Genomic DNA, 16,056 nt, shown 5'->3' with positions numbered 1-16,056 from the left:
TGTTTATGGGGGATTTTGTGTGTTCTGAGGGGGATCCCGGCTGAGCGCGATGCGGGCTGAGGGACATCGCTGTCGATCTGAGGGGGATCCCGGCTGAGCGCGATGCCGCCCGATCGGGGCGCGATCCCGGCTGAGGGGGATCCCTGCCCACCCTAGGGCGATGGCGACTGAAACAGATCTCTGCCCGATTTAGGGCGAGCCCACCGCGGCTAAGAGGGATTCCTGTCCGCTTTGGGGCCATGCCGGCTGAGGGGGATCATCCCTGCCCGCTTAGGGGCCATGCCGGCTGAGGGCGATGCCCGCTCCGGCTGAGCGGGATCATCCCTGCCCGCTTAGGGGCCATGCCGGCTGAGGGCGATGCCCGCTCCGGCTGAGCGGGATCATCCCTGCCCGCTTTGGCACGATGCCCGCTCCAGCTGAGGGGAATCCATCCCTACCCGCTTTGGGATGATGCCCGACCCGACTGAGGGGATTCTATCCCTGCCCACTTTGAGGCCATGTCGGCTGAGGGGAATCCATCCCTGCCCTCTTCGGGGCGATGCCGGCTGAGGGAAATCCATCCCTGCCAGCTTTGGGGCGATGCCCTCCCCGGCTAGAGGGGAATCCATCCCTGCCCGCTTTGGGGCGATGCCAGCTGAGGGGAATCCGTCCCTGCCCGCTTTGGGGCTATGCCGACTGAGGGGAATCTATCCCTGCCCGCTTTGTGGCCATGCCGGCTGAGGGGGATCCATCCCTGCCCTCTTCGAGGCGATGTCAGCTGAGGGGAATCTATCCCTGCCCGCTTTGTGGCCATGCCGGCTGAGGGGGATCCATCCCTGCCCTCTTCGAGGCGATGCCCTCCCCGGCTAGAGGGGAATCCATCCCTGCCCGCTTTGTGGCGATGCCGGCTGAGTGCAATCCATCCCCGCCCGCCTCCGGGCAATGCCGGCTGAGGGCGATCCCGCCCGGCCCGAGCGCGGTCCCGCCCCGGCCCCTCGGCCCCGCCCGGCGCGGCCCTTCCCGCGCGCCGTACGCGGCGCTGTCCAACATGGCGGCCAAGGTGAGTGTCCGCCCGCCCTCAGGCCGGCGCTGCCCCGGCCCCGCGGCTCCGCTGCCCCTCAGGCTCCGCTCCCGCTCCTCCGCCGGCTCGGGACAACCGGGGCGGCTCCGTGCGGCCCCTCGGGAGCGCCCGGCCCGCCCGCGCGTCCGCCGGTGCCGGCGGGAAGGAGCCCCCGGTGCTGCGGGAGCCGGGGTCAGGTGGCGGAGTGGGGCAGGGAGAGGTCTCTGGTGCTGTGGGACTTGGCGGGGAAGGAGCTGATTCGAGCGGTGTTAAATTGTGCAACAGGGAATAAAAGCGGGGTTTCTCTTCTGGTGCTTCTCCGTGTACTCGCAGCCCCCGAAACACCTTCAGCTCGAGGGATATCAAGATGATAGTTTGGTAGTGACACGATAAAGTGCTAGTGGTGCTGTACATCACCGAAACAAGGCTGTTAAAATCATGCTGTTACGAGCTAACAGGGTTACAAGTATCTAAAATATCGCGAGTTGTAGGAATAATACAGTGTCTTTAAACAGAACAACATGCATGTAAAGATCTAAGCCTTCTCACAAATATTTAGACAGGTTTTCCAGTGTTGGCAATCAAATTGATGAATAGGTTGCTCTCACATGAATCTTCATATTTACTTTTTTAAAGCATTTAAAAAGTAAAGGATGGTACCAATGAGGACAGAAATTAAAATAAACCATTTGCTGTCTGCCTGGGTGATCTTGAAGTAATTTGGTTGGCTTAGTTCACAAATCTGAATGATTCTGTACCTTTAGTGAAGTGACATAATTTTATGTGTGTTGTTTAGTATTTACTATGAAATATTTATTAATAAGACTTTTATTCTTCTTAAGATTTCACTCTCTGTGGGTCACTTACCAAGATTAAACCCAAATCCGTGGAGCGTCAGGGAGTTGAGGTGAAGTGGAAGGATCTGTTCCATTTGTGGGGGAGTTTTTGGTGGTTGTCACCAGAGATTTATAAAGACATACCTGAATTAGGATACTGGCTTTGGCCTACAAGCTTTTGCCAATCATATCTCGTGTAACTTGTGGGGAAAATAAAGCAAAAGGATGTGAGACAGTTTTGTGATCTGCTTCAAGACATCTGAGTGGTAGGAGAAAGTCATATACCTGTGACTCTTTATTCTTTAATTAACATATTTTCGTGGAAAATTTGACACGAGGTAGCTGCTAAATTTTAATCTTATTTTACCCTGGCTGGTAGATTCCCATTTTGTGATACAGAAGTTGTATTTTTTTATATAAATCCATGCATCAGATTTTTACATATACTCCATCCTTTGATTCCCTTTGTTTTGAGGCAGTTCCTGCCTTCAGGGCAAGTTTCCTGCTCCAATTCTTGAAGCAAGCACACAGAATTTGCAGTTTCAGTGGGAAACAATGTCTTGGAGATTAGCATAAATTAACTATGTGGTTTTATTATGGTTTAGTTTGTATTCTGCATCTTTTGAGTGGAGGTTAGTGAATTCTTTGTAGTGATGTAGCTTTTTAACTTTTTTTTTTTTAATAGAATCTGTATTTTTGATTGTTGATAAGATTCCAACACTTTGAAGCAGATTGTTTGAAATGCAAAGAATTAAAGCCAAAATTATCCCGGTACATTTGACAGTTTTATTGTTATATTTTGATTGGTCTTACTCCAGTTCTACTGTTAAGAGGTATAGCTGTAACAATTTTCTGCTAGAGAGCATATCATGCATTTCTTCAGCAAATAATTGCTATTCAGGCTTCTCATCAAAAATGTCTGTTTGTCTTGGGTGTGTTTTTTATTTCTGGGGAAAAACCTTCAGGTTGTCAGTGTTGCAGGTCAGGACCTTGGCAGTGGTGTTACAGGGAATGTTTTATTACTCTGACCTTTGCTTCTGGTGATGTTCAGCTCTGTGTGTGTGCAGAATTCATCTCCAGAAATGTCACCTGGCTTTTGTACCCACAGCAATTTCCTGGGTTCCTCAAAAAGAAGATTTTTATTTATTTGTCAGTTATCAGCTGATGTTCTGGAGTCATTCTGGTGGCTGAACATGCAATCCCAGGCTGTTCCACAGCTCCAGCCTGTTGCAGGGGTTTTTCTCTGGGCTTCTTTCCTAGTGTTTGATAGAAAAATATGATCCTGCCAGTTCTTAATTGTCAGTAACTTCTGTAGAAGTTGTCATAGGTAAAAGACTTATTGGTTTCTTTAGCTAAACAATATATGATTTTCTTTGTTTTATACATAATTCCTCATAAGCAACTTTTAATAAAATAATTTCAATAAATTAGTACTAAAAACCACTTAGCTTACTGAGGTCTTTTAGTGCACCTTGTGATTAGATAAGGAACAGCTCCGTGCAGTGAAGCCTCTTTAGTGTAGTCAAGGTGATGTTGCTTTTTCTTTCACTCTGGTTCTTTGTGATTTCAGTAGAAAGAGTGAAACCCTCTTGGGATAACTGCCAGTGTAAATGTTAGCCAGTGCAGCTATTTCCTTGGATCTTTAAACATTTATGTGTTTGTCTGCAGGCACCCAAAAGTAAAGCAATTACTGTCAGTCAGGAGCTGGACCACTTTGATCATTCCCTGTGTAGCTTTCTCCTTTACATTGAGAACAGAATCCCTTGGGACTTTTAAAAATACATTATTTTTTTTAAGTGAACAATGCAACTTTCTCATGCTCTATCATTTTTTAATTCAGTTTTCCTTCTAGTGTCTACTGAAAATTGGTGTCTTGTTCTGGTAGCATGCTGTATGGAAATAAGCAATCTGAATTATGATAAGTTAAAATAGTTTTTCTTTAATAATTCTTCAGAAATGGAATTCCTGCATGCTGAGTAAATTACAGCTGAATTTACCCTAACAGGTGATGGAGGCATCAGTGTGGCTTTGCTGGTTTTTCCTGGTATTTTAGACATAAAACTGTTCAGGGCTCTTCAACCTTTTCTTTACCATTATAATTTAAGAAAATCTTTGTATAAGTCAGAAGACATTTCTAAAAGGCATAATGCTTAAAAAAGGCTTTAAAAGTGACTTGTTTAATCCCATATTTGATCAATCCAAAGGGAAATTTTAATTTCAGCATTAAAACTCCCTGTTTTCATCTCTCTGTCCCAGGTGGCAAAGCTGGCAGCTGTTTCTTCTGGGCTGCCATTGATATGTATTACTGTATATGCAGCAACAGAAGAGGAATCAAAAAGTCAGCTGGTGAAGCCAGACAAGGTATGAATCTTCCTCTTTTTTGGTCTTTAAAATAATACAGAAAAACCTGCAGAATAGCAGCTCTGTCAATTGAATTACAGTATCTGAAATAGATAGCAAATATATGATAATAAATAACTGACCACTATGGCTCAAATAAACCACAGAGTGTTATAATGTTAAATTGGTGAAGTTTTATCTGATTTTCATAATTACAGTATTTCAAAAATGAAGTCAGAAAAGGTGAAAATAGAATACTGGCTGATGAGTCCTTCTCTAATGTGCAATTTGTAGTAGTGCACACATCCACACACATGCCCTTGCTTCACACTGAGTAATTCTGCTTCTAAGAACCCACACCATTGTTTCAGTTCTCACTTCCAAAGAGTGAAGTCCACTTGAGTAGGGTCAGTAGGAACTCTGGAACTTCATAATTCCATGGGGAGGCTTTGTGTGCTGCAGGGGCAACACTGAGGGTTTGCAGGCTCAGAAAACTCCCTTGAACTGCAGCACTCGACAGCTGTGTCCTGCTTCTCAGCTGTGTGTGTTTGCAGCAGTCATGGGAGCAGAGCTGTGTCCCATTTGCTCAGCTGTGTGTGAGAGGAGCAGAGCTGTGTCCCTTTTGCTCAGCTGTGTGTGTTTGCAGCTCCCCATTTACAGTGCACCCCACTGAGGTCCAGGGGTGCTGCAGAACTTTGTCCCTCTTGCCCAGCTGTGTGTGCAGCACTCAGGGAGCAGAGCTGTGTCCCTTTTGCTCAGCTCTCTGTGTGTGCAGCACTCACAGGAGCAGGGCTGTGTCCCTTTTGCTCAGCTCTCTGTGTGTGCAGCACTCACAGGAGTAGAGCTGTGTCCCTTTTGCCCGGCTCTCTGTGTGTGCAGCACTCAGGGAGCAGGGCTGTGTCCCTTTTGCCCGGCTCTCTGTGTGTGCAGCACTCAGGGAGCAGGGCTGTGTCCCTTTTACCCGGCTCTCTGTGTTTGCAGCACTCACAGGAGCAGGGCTGTGTCCCTTTTCCCCAGCTCTCTGTGTGCAGCACTCACAGGAGCAGGGCTGTGTCCCTTTTACCCGGCTCTCTGTGTTTGCAGCACTCACAGGAGCAGGGCTGTGTCCCTTTTACCCAGCTCTCTGTGTTTGCAGGGCTGTGTCCCTTTTACCCAGCTCTCTGTGTTTGCAGCTCCCCATTTACAGCGCCCCCCCGCTGACGTCGCGGTACATCGAGGAGCAGCCGGGGCCGCTGCAGCAGCAGCTCACGGCTCTGCGGAGGACGACCGGCCGCTACTTCGGCTGGTGCCAGGTAAGGGATGCACCCAGCCTTTCCTGCAGTTCTCTCAGCACTGAACTACTGAAAAGCCGGGTTACTTCCCCCTGGAGGGTTTTTTTGGCAGGTCTTTGTGTTGCATAAGGTAATTTTGGATGGAAAAACGAGCCCTCCTTCTACAGCAGGAGTTACATTGGTAAATTCTTGCTGCGAGAACTTTGAGGGTGTTTTGGAGTCTGGAATTGCAGGTGCAGTCCGTGGAGAAGGAGCTGCTTCCAAAGGGCAGTGCCTGACATAAAAGACAAACAGTGCATCCCATGTTTCAGTTGCAGCAGGCTGTTCCTCAGGAGCCATCAGAAACTCCTCCCAGCTCTGTTACTGCATGTTCCAGCTGGAGAGGGAACTGGTGCCTGTCCCTGCTTTTGTACCTGCTGGGAAACAGCAGCTTCACCCTGGCAGTTGGCCAGAGAAAATTTTGTGTTTTCCTTTTGCAAAAACTGTAGACCCTAACAGTTGAAAACAAAATTCAAAATGTCTTCATTTTCTCTGTAAATTTTGATTCCATTGGTCTGTAAAAATGTTGTCCGTGACTGCATGACTGAAATACTCCTGTTATGAATCTGTACCAAACTTTGTAATGCCATTAATCATTGTGAGTTCCTGCCACTGAATAGCAGTGACCTCTGGTGGTACAAATTCGGTGTTGTTCTTTCAGTTTTCCTGGGAAAGTCTCTAGGAAAGAGAAGATTGTATTTTACAATTGAGTTTTCCTATACAGTTGGCATCCAGGTGTTTTCCTATTCTAGAGTTGATGAGATTTCAGTTTTGAAAGGGAGCTTACATTACAGAGATCTTTTAAAAAATTTTTAGTTGCTAATGTAAGTTTTAAAAGTGTAAGTGTTTGTCACAAAGAGGGTAGATCTCTGCACAGCTTTTCTAGAAGGTCACTGGTTTGGGTTTTTTAAAGTTACACAGTATTTCTTTGTCTCATTGTGCTGAGATCTGTGTGAACAGCTACTTTTACGGAGATTTTACTTTCTGGTTTTGTTTTTCTTTCCTTGTAGAGTGTCTATAACTTTATTAAAAATGGAATAACGGATTCAATTCAGTTTGGAAAAGGTAGGCAAGTCACATATGTGTCTCATTTCATCTATAAACTCTCAGTAAAATCAAAATTTTCACCTTTATTTCTTAAGTGGGAAATAAAATGACCAATACTGAATTGCCCTGCTTCTTTTTGTCTTTTTTCCCATTTTTAGATGCTTATGTTTACCTGGACAACCCCCCCCCAGAGTTCCTTCCCAGAGCCGCTGTGATCACGGTGTCGGGCCTGGCTGGTGCAGTGCTGGCAAGGAGAGGTGGGGCTGCCTTGTTTCATCACTGCCCTGGGGGGTATGGGCCCTGGAACAGTTCCAGTGGTCAGAATGCTCTTCTCAAACATTGGCAAACGCCTGTGGGACTAAAATAAATTCCTGGTAAATGAAGGGACATTACTGATTGCTGTTAGGAGCTGGCTGAGAGCTGACAGAGCAGGACTAGACAGAGTAATGATAGAATTCTTCTCATTCTTCATAATATTGGAAAACCTAGTTTGGGATTATTTGTCTTTGCATTTAATTGCTGCAACTACTTCATTTGCATTTCATTTTTGTCTAATTATTCAAAATATTTGGCTTTGTTCAGGTTCTAGATTTAAGAAAATTGCTTATCCATTGGGGCTTACTACTGTAGGATATGCTGTTTGTTACCCAGCTCAGGCAGTGGTCATTGCCAAGGTAAGGTTCTGGTTTATCTGGGGTCATTTCCAACACAGTGGGACAAGTGTGGATCCTTTAACCTGGCACCATCTATTGTGCCAACATTGCCAGCACACTGTTTGCTGGTCAGGGTTTGATTTCATTTGGAGTAGGTGGGTTTAGCATGGAAATGTTCCCTGTGGATTCCTAATACCAGTTTGAACATTATTTACAATTTGCTTGGTGTAAGGGAAATATGTAGTAGATCCTGAAAGGTCAATGCTTTAGGATGGAGTCGAGCATGTTCTCATGCAAACACGATTAATTTCATTTGAATAGTCTGTCTTTGTATTTTAAACACTGTTGTTAATTATGTTTTTCTAAAAAATAGGTAACAGGGAAAAAGTTACATTATGCAAGTCACCAGACCTACAAGGCTGTGAAGTCACTGTGGGCAGACAAGGAAACTGCCACCAAGGTAGGACTTGGGAAGTCATTACACCTCACACCTTGAGAGGGAGCTTAGAAAGTTGTGGTCTCTTCTGCTGATGCTCTTTAAGGTTTAGTGATGGTGTTAAGCAAGGCACAAACCCCAGTCTGATCTTTTTGTCCCTTCAGTGTTTAATTGTTTTCACATCAGTGGATATTGAGATCCCCTCTCAATAGTAGTCCCATGCAGGGTGCACCAGAGAAGATTTTCTCTTTAGAGCTCCTTTTTTATCTTGGCATGAAGGATCCATTTTGATTCAAGCTTTGGTCTTAAGCAGCCCCTGAATTTAGACCAAAGACACTCAGGATTACAGTAGGTGTGAGTGGCTTGCTGCTCTACAACCCTTGCAGGAAGTCTGCTTTATTTACCCTGTGATATGAATTGTCCATGGCTGATTTATTCCTTCTCCTTGCCCTGTCCTTGTGGCAGCCACGGTGAATAAATGGTCAGTAACCTCTTTATAGGGACCTACTACACATGGAAAATTATCAGGGTTTTCACCTGGTTCTCTTCCCCACTATAATCTTCTCTTACAGAGCAGGCTTTCTAACTCTGACATAATTATTCTTCTCCTCAGAATTTCCTCTAGTTTCTCTCCTTTTTCTGTTTTAGGGGATTTTGTGTGTGGTTTTTAAGTGAGGCAGTCAAAATAGGACATATTAAACAGCTGAAGCCTTGCCAGCAGAGAGTAGAGGGCAATATGAACCTTCTGTAAATTACATATGGAATTTGGGTTGGTAATCCCAGAATTAAAGGTTTTTTTTTTCCTCAAGTGGAAATTTATAAAACCTTGACAAAATAGCACTTCCCAAGTAAAATTGCAGCTTTGCACAGTAGTTTTTCATTGCTCTTTTCAAAGAAAATTTCAGTTTCTCAGTTATATGTAGGAATATTTTGCTTTAAATTTACAGTGCTCATAGGCATGCAGTCCTCACCCTTTACTTCTTCTGAGAAGCACAAATGGAATTCTGAGATTCTGAGTTTTGAAAATGAAATTCAGATAACTGTCATTAAACTGGTAGCAAAACAAGAATTGATGTGGTACAGACACTTCTATTAACTTTACGGTTTTTTTCCTGAGTGAAGCCTCTTCCCAGGACACTATTTCTCATTACTAGGGTGTACCCATGATTTATCTTTCCATCTCCTGCTAACTAGGGCTAGTAAGTGTTCTGTAAACACTCAGGGCTGTTTCAGTCTTGTGTAAGGCTAAAGGCTCCTCACCTGGAAATGAACTTGTGAAGGTCTTGGAGGGTCTCTGGTAAAACCACAGCTTCACTCATGGCAATTTCCCTTCTCCATGGATTTATTCTATCTGATCTATGGGGTTTCATGAATTTTACTTTTTCCAGCTGTGCCCCTTGGGTGCAGCTGACTAGTTGAATATCATTGCATGATGTCATATCTGAAAATAATTTCATAAGATAAGCTCCCAGACTTGAAAGCTTTATTTTGCAATAATGTATTAAGCATATACCCATGTGCTTTCTTTTATTAATGTTTGGTTCACAGCTGCAGCAAGAGTCAAAACCAATTATGCAAGAAGATAAGAAAAAGAAGGGAATTTCTAGTGCCAAACCTGAGTCTGCTGTTGAGTCAGGATCATTTAACAGAACTGAATCTTCCCCAGTAAAGTGTCGGAGTAATGAAAACCCAGTGCCTTCATCAGGTGAATTAAACATTTCAAGTGTAATCTCAGGGCAACTTGCAAATCCAATTAGTTGACTTAATTTTGCACTTACTCTTGCTCTAAACTGGAGCAGGCTGTCAGTGCATATTATTCTTGAGAGCATATTTTACATGCTGTCATTTAATACATATTTCAGAGCCTCAGGGAGGTGATAATTTTCTCACTGTGGACCTTGTCATAATAACAGAATTATATATTTGCTGTTCTCTCTCAATAATGTCAGAGAACCAATATTGATGTAGACCAGGTTCTTTCAATGGCCAAAATAAAGAATAATCCAAATGCAAGTCATACAAAAAGGTTTTAATTTGGATTATTATTAGAAAATTGAAGTCTCAAATGGATTTCATTACTTTTAGCCTATGCTAACAGTGCAGAGAGGATCCATAGTGGAATGAAAGAGGGGTGTGTAGTTGAGAAATGAAGCGTTGGGATTCATTGTGCTGGGTTTTCTGCAGTGGTTCCTGGTGCACCTTAAGTGCTTGAGATAATCAACTAGATCACATAACAGCTTGTTTAAGAGACAGAAATTTGGTGGTCCAATTTTTAAGAGAAAACAGTGGAATTACCTATTAAAGGAGAACTAAATTTGTTTTAAAGTAATGTTACCTTTTGTAAGGGCAGCTTCTAAATTTTATTTGTTACAAGGAAAGCACTTGGAAGGAAGGAATTGTTACCAGAAATTATTTTTCTTTTTTCTGGAAAGCAAGCAGAACATACTTGGATGAGGGTTTTAGTATTTTTTTTCCTTTATTTTCACTGTAGTATGCATTCACATCTTTGTTTTGCACTTGAATTTTTTCTGATTTAGTTTGTGGAATGCTTTGATCTGTTTTTACACTTGCTCCAGGCCAAACTGTCTTTATTGGGTTTGTGTTTATAGATCTGTCGTTGCTTTCATAGGTGGAATTAGTTCATGTCCTTAATACAGCCAAAAATATCCCTGCCCTAAATGAATCTGTGTTGCCAGAGATGTTTATTTTCTCAGTCCAAGTGGGGCAAAGCTTTCAGGAGAATGTAACACCCTTTGTTGGATCAAGTGATGCAGCTAGAAAAGCAGCAGATCAGGAGCAGGAGGCACAGCCCCAGAAAAGCTGCCTTTATATCCCCCAGATGCTCTGGAATTGCAGCATCATTAAATGTGTCAGCTGTGCTCTGTCCTTCAGTGAGTGGGAGGCTTCAGGGCTTCACTGAGCTCAGTTTGTGCTTTTTGGAAGCTCAGAAGTGCAAGCAGCTGAGGGTGCTTGTGTGCATTTGGAACTCTTGCCATCTGGCAGGGTTGGTTGTGGGATCTGCTCCTGGGCAAGAAACACCAGGGAACTTTTTCCATGCCTCAAACTTTCCCTTCCTTTCCTTGTGTTGGGCAAAGCATCACAATTTCTGCTCTCACTCTGCTGGGGCAGGAAGGGGTGTTGGAGAGTGAGAAGAGGTCCTGCTCTCCATCCCCTGCTGTGCTCAGTGTCCCAACCTGCCCTCATCCTCCTTAACACATCCTCCTTTGGACTGGAGCAGACAGATGTTGATCTTTTCTAAGTGTTTGGTAGTACAGAAATTCTCAACATGTATCACTAAGCTTTTTTCCTTACAGCTCAACAATAAACATACTTTTTAACCATATTTCTTCACTGTCTCTAACAGGAACAGTGAAGAAATCAAAATTTAAGCCTGATCCAAAACTTGCAGACCATGGTCAGTCCAACCCAGAAGATGTGGACATGTACAGCACCAGGAGCTAAGCCAAGTCTGCTTTACAAAATGCAAAATGTTACAGATAAGGGGGAGGGAAGAAGGGAAGGGATAATCTTTACAATGCATACTCTGTGAGGTATAATTTCATCAGATATTTTCTTATCTCCAATTTGTATTATTGACTTACATGATTCTGTTTAGTGCTTATTTTGTTCCTGACTCCATATAAGCAGTGGGAATTCACTCAGTGTCATTAGTGAGACACTGAGAAAACAAGATTTGTCAGTGTCTTCTCCCAGTGGGGCTTCTCTGTGCCAAACTTGCTAATAAATGTCACTTCACAAAGGATATTTGAAAATGCAAAAGTATCTCTGCTTTGGCTCAGATGTTCCTTGATCTGAATGAAGAATGTGAGGGATGGGGTTTGCAGAGGCTTCTTTGTCTTTTATCTCTGGAATGAAATGCAAGTTCCTGCTGCTCTGAGTATCCTTAAAATCTCTGTGGTTGTGTCATGTGAGCAGCATTGGCTTTAAAGCTTGTGTAAAAGAGTCACTTTTTTCATTACAAAATAATTTGGTACTGTTTGCCTCTTTCACAAAGGTGCATGGAAACAACTCCTTGTCCTGCACACCTCTGCTGTGGTCAGATGTCTGTGAAGTTGGGCAAAACCACACAACTGATCTCTAAACTTCCTTTCTAGACTATGCATCAGCTTTCACCTACTTGTGATACTTGGAAGAGCTGTGTTTGAATTGCTTAATCCATGAAACTGATACTGAATTTATATAAAATCCATTAGAAGTGTTTAGGAAGTTGGAGATTTGTAGTTTCAAGGTTTAAACTGCTGACAGTAAAAATGCAGAAATAGTAGGCAGCCAACTTTTTCATCCACAAGTTTGTATGCAATATCTCATTGATTTTGGTAGGATTTCTGTGAAATTCTGTGTTTTTCCATTAATGAAATTAGAAATTAAGTTTCCTGGGATGAAACTTTCAAACATTGCTTTGATCATGGTGCATATCCCTGTACTTCTGTTTATCCTCCATTTTTCTCCATTCTGTTGCCTTTTAATTAAGGAAAATATGGGCTTTGTTGTAAAATTGAGGGGGAAGCGAGAGAGAGCAGATAGTGTGGATGGAAGGCTAAAGCCTGAAGTGCTGCTGTTCTCAGCACTGGGATGTGATGGGATATTTGCTCCTGCTCTCCAGAAGAAATTTCACAACCTGATTTCTTCTCCAAGGCTGCTGATGCCAAGTCAAATGACCAGTGAAATACAGGCAGAATTCCTGGTGTCCCTGTGGGATCAGCAAAGTTGTGAGGATGGAATGTGCAGAAGGCACAAGTGGTGAATGAGCAAAAGAAGAAAAGCTTTTAGGATGGGTCAGAAACAAATTGATATTTTAAAATCCAAATTTTAGGAAGTGTTGGTCTTTTTTACACAGAGTCCAGTGCAAGGTGAAGTCAGAAAATGTGAAGTTTAAAGAAGAATTCTATTAGTGAAAATTGCCTGGAACAGCTGACAGGATTTAATGTCTTTTGTTTCTTTAATCATCTCTTAAAGGCCCAGGCAACTGTCAGAATTCAGGCAGCAATCAGAGGATATTAAATCAGTCTTCAGAGAGCTCCTGGACATGACACATTTAGTGTTTCATCACAGAGAGAGGAGTAGAAAAATTAGATGGCTGGGCTTCATATACCATTTCCAGGGAAACAGATGAAGACATAAGTGAAAATTGTGAAGAAATTATCATTTTCAAGTGCATGACTGAATGCCAGAAATTGTATTATCTGTCTCCCTTGGATAACATTCTGGATAAAAACAGGAAGGAAAAGCCATCTGCTCTGCTTCTAAATTGTTAAATTCTAACTTTGAGTGATGTGCTAGCACAGCAAGTCATCAGGAGAGGTAAGATGATGCAGATTTGCTTGGATGTTGCAGGAGTTTACTGTGGTGAGATTTTTCAGGCCATAATGAAAAACTGTGCCCAGGGGTTGGTCTGGTGGGAGCAGGGAGAGAAGCTGCAGGGTTGCTGTTGTGAACCAGCACTTCTAGGAGAGCAGCTCTGGGACACAGCCTCTTCCCTGGTGCCAGAAACTGCCCTGCACTGCCCAGGTACCGAGGGCATCTCCACTCATGGCATGTCTGAGGTGCAGGTGGGGCTGGCTGGGCTCAGATGCCCTTGGCCCTTGGGCTGGGCAGGCAGGAGCTCCGTGGCAGCCCTGGTGCTGCTCGTGCTGTGCACGGCCCTGCTGCCCACAGCTGTCCTGGGGCTGCATTTGGGGCTCTAATGGCTCCTTAGGGCAACACTGGGGTGGAACCAAACCTCAGAGTTAAACACCAGAACTTGGAATGAGTCCATCTCCTGATGGACAGCACAGGAGGGATGCAGTTCTGTGGCTCACAGAAAGGAGTCCCTGGGCTGTGCCATGGTTTGGTGGGTGAGAGGAGTGATCAGCACAGGATTGTTCCAGCTCAGGTTTGGAGGTGGCTGCCCCATCCCTGGGAGTGCCCAGGGCCAGGCTTGGAGCAGCCTGGCATAGGGAAGGTGTCCCTGCCCAGGCCAGGAGTGGAAGAAAATGGGCTGTAAGGTCGATGGTGATGCTGCTGATGTTATTGTCACTTTCTAATTTAGTTTTTTCATCAGCTGAGATTTCTCTTTCTCCTCAAGGCAGGGTAATTTTCTGTCTGTTTCATTTATATCACCAGTTTTTGTTTACTATCCCCACACAGTGGGGTTAAAGTTAGAAGGTTTTGGTTGTGAAACAGGGACAGTTAAAGACAACTCTTCCCTAATTGCAGCCGAAGAAAGTGTGAGAAAAGAATGGAAAGTTTTGTATTCTGGCTGGGTGTGTTCTCTGCTTTCAGTTCAGACATCTGAACCTGCAGGGTTATTTAATACTTTACTCCTGACTGCAAGGAGCTGTAGCCACATATCTGTATTAGTAATTTCTAGTAAAGGTGCTATGCAATGGCTTTAAAAAAGCAAACTCAGATCTGGATGATGCCACTCTTGTGAGTCCTGGGTAACCACGTGCCTGACTTGGGCTCTTGAAGATTTCAGACCCAATAGACAAATCTGTTACACTGAAAAGTTAATATAAAACATGGGAAAAGTTTCATTGTGAGACATGGTTTTATTAATTTATACTGAAACACTTTGAAATGCCTCTTAAATGTATCCTTAATAGTCACTTAAGTTCATTTTACAATGCAATAATACATAAAAGTAAGAATGTATATTGTAATTTTTATATAAGTTATATATTTGTGAAAAAATCGATGTCTTAAAGAATGGGGTCACATGGTATTTTATAATACAGAAATAGCTTTAATGCATGGGGGTTTTATTTATGGTTAATTGTATTCAATATAGAGAGATTTGGAGTTTGTTGATATTAATTTTTTATTTACATAAAACTGATTGTGATACTTTGTCATATCACTGTGAGGCACCTGGCAATAAAGGGTGATAAGATACTTTTTAAAAACTAAGTTTAATTTTTGTCTGTTGTTTTCATTTGTAGGAAAATTGTCAATTCCTTCCCTTTCAAGTACTTTTTAAGAGTTCATTTCTAATGACTAAGTCACACTTGGCTTATTAATGTTGGGGGGAAAACTTCACCTCTGCAGTATTGAAACACTCCTGGAACAAGTCTCTGAAGCAACAGGACAGATCAATGCTCAGTGGCCTGAATTTTGAGAAGTGCTTCCATTTCCTTCTCTTGGTAGTTTTTTTAAAGAATGGTGTAGTTCAGGACTTGGAAAAACCAAAGTTTTATCCATGCTGGAGGAGTGGCACTGTTCAGGAAGAACGCAGGTGGTAAATGTGTTTGTCTCAGTGTGACTGTGCCAGTCCTCCAGATTAAGTAATTTGCCAAGCAAGGGTCATAAATTATGTAATCCACGTGTAAGCTAAAGAGTGAATTACTCAATAGGAGAGCTGTGTGAATGAGTAATGGGGCTGTTTTAATGGCACATTGTCCCTGTGGTTCTTGAACAGCTTGGGAGATACTGGAAAGGAATTGGAATGCAGCAATGTTATCTTGTCGTGAAAGTTTGGAGTATTCTAGTGAAAAGCTGAAAACATTTTAAATCCAAAAGAAAGTGGGGCCCCCATGAAGCCAATAGTTTTTAAAAAGGACAATCAGTAGGCACTGGATTGTGTGTGGTTTTTATTTTCAAGTGCAGGATTCCCAGAAGCCAAGCTCAGCTATGTGCTGATGGCAAGCTGCAGCCAAGGAAGGCTGTGGTTGAAGCCATTCCAGAAGTCAGTGTGTCTGTCTGTGCTTTTGTTGTGGAGCAGAGGCAGAGAACAGACCCAGTGAGACCCTGGGCAGAGGCAAACACTCTTGTTCAAGGTGCAGTTACTCTTTGTCCTTTTGTTTACAGACACAGGAGATGGATTTTGCTGCAACAGCTGAAGGAAATTCCACTGCTGTGAGCAGGGAATAGGTGTAAACTGAGCCTGTCATGGATTCAAGCCTTGGTAACCTTTTCTGGCCTCTATTTGTAGCAGTCCTGACCCCAGTGCTTGGGGAATCCATAGCTTGTGCTCAGTTTGTGTCACTCTCAGGATCCCTGCAATGCTGCAGGAGGAGAGACTGGTCTTAAACCAGATCTGAATTAAGATTAAAGATCATGAGCAGTTCCATCTTCCACCATTAATTTTGGTCAGTAACTTTGGTTTACTTATATTCCTCTCTTTGAAGAAATTAAATGAGCCTGGATGTTGTTACAGAAGGAATAACTTGGCACTTGATTGTGCTGAGTTCCAGAAACTCAGACAATAAGAGGAGGAAATGGGTGTGCTGTGCAGCACAGGGCTCTCAGCTGCTCGGGTCTGCTGGCTCTGGGCTTATTTGCTGTTACCCAAGTGGGCACTGGAAACAGAAACTGCCTCTCAGCCTCTGCAGCCCTTCCTGAGGCCAGGTCCAAACCCTCTGCATGCAATAAAAGCCAGTGATGTAGCCCAGTCAAG

The 16,056-nt window shown here is 43.5% G+C and overlaps 1 protein-coding gene across 1 annotated transcript; it reads left to right on the top strand.

The window, feature by feature from the left end:
• The first annotated feature begins 1,016 nt into the window (after positions 1 to 1,016).
• APOOL (apolipoprotein O like) lies at positions 1,017 to 14,570 on the top strand. The gene is made up of 9 exons (XM_059483077.1): positions 1,017 to 1,039; positions 4,132 to 4,236; positions 5,388 to 5,507; positions 6,536 to 6,590; positions 6,731 to 6,829; positions 7,155 to 7,246; positions 7,599 to 7,685; positions 9,210 to 9,366; positions 11,026 to 14,570. The coding sequence occupies exons 1-9, from the start codon at positions 1,028 to 1,030 to the stop codon at positions 11,121 to 11,123; spliced, it is 825 nt and encodes a 274-aa protein (XP_059339060.1). The 5' UTR covers positions 1,017 to 1,027; the 3' UTR covers positions 11,124 to 14,570.
• The last annotated feature ends 1,486 nt before the right edge of the window (positions 14,571 to 16,056 follow it).

This window comes from Ammospiza nelsoni, chromosome 15 (assembly GCF_027579445.1).
Source record: "Ammospiza nelsoni isolate bAmmNel1 chromosome 15, bAmmNel1.pri, whole genome shotgun sequence".
NCBI classification, from domain to species: Eukaryota; Metazoa; Chordata; class Aves; order Passeriformes; family Passerellidae; genus Ammospiza; species Ammospiza nelsoni.
Note: the sequence above shows the minus strand (reverse complement) of the source record. Positions and strands in the feature narration are given on the sequence as shown.

Excerpts from the sequence above, each read along its gene's own strand:
- APOOL (XM_059483077.1), top strand. Across the intron at positions 5,508-6,535 it reads GCTACTTCGGCTGGTGCCAG|AGTGTCTATAACTTTATTAA; the intron begins GTAAGGGATGCA and ends CTTTCCTTGTAG. Across the intron at positions 7,247-7,598 it reads AGGCAGTGGTCATTGCCAAG|GTAACAGGGAAAAAGTTACA; the intron begins GTAAGGTTCTGG and ends TCTAAAAAATAG.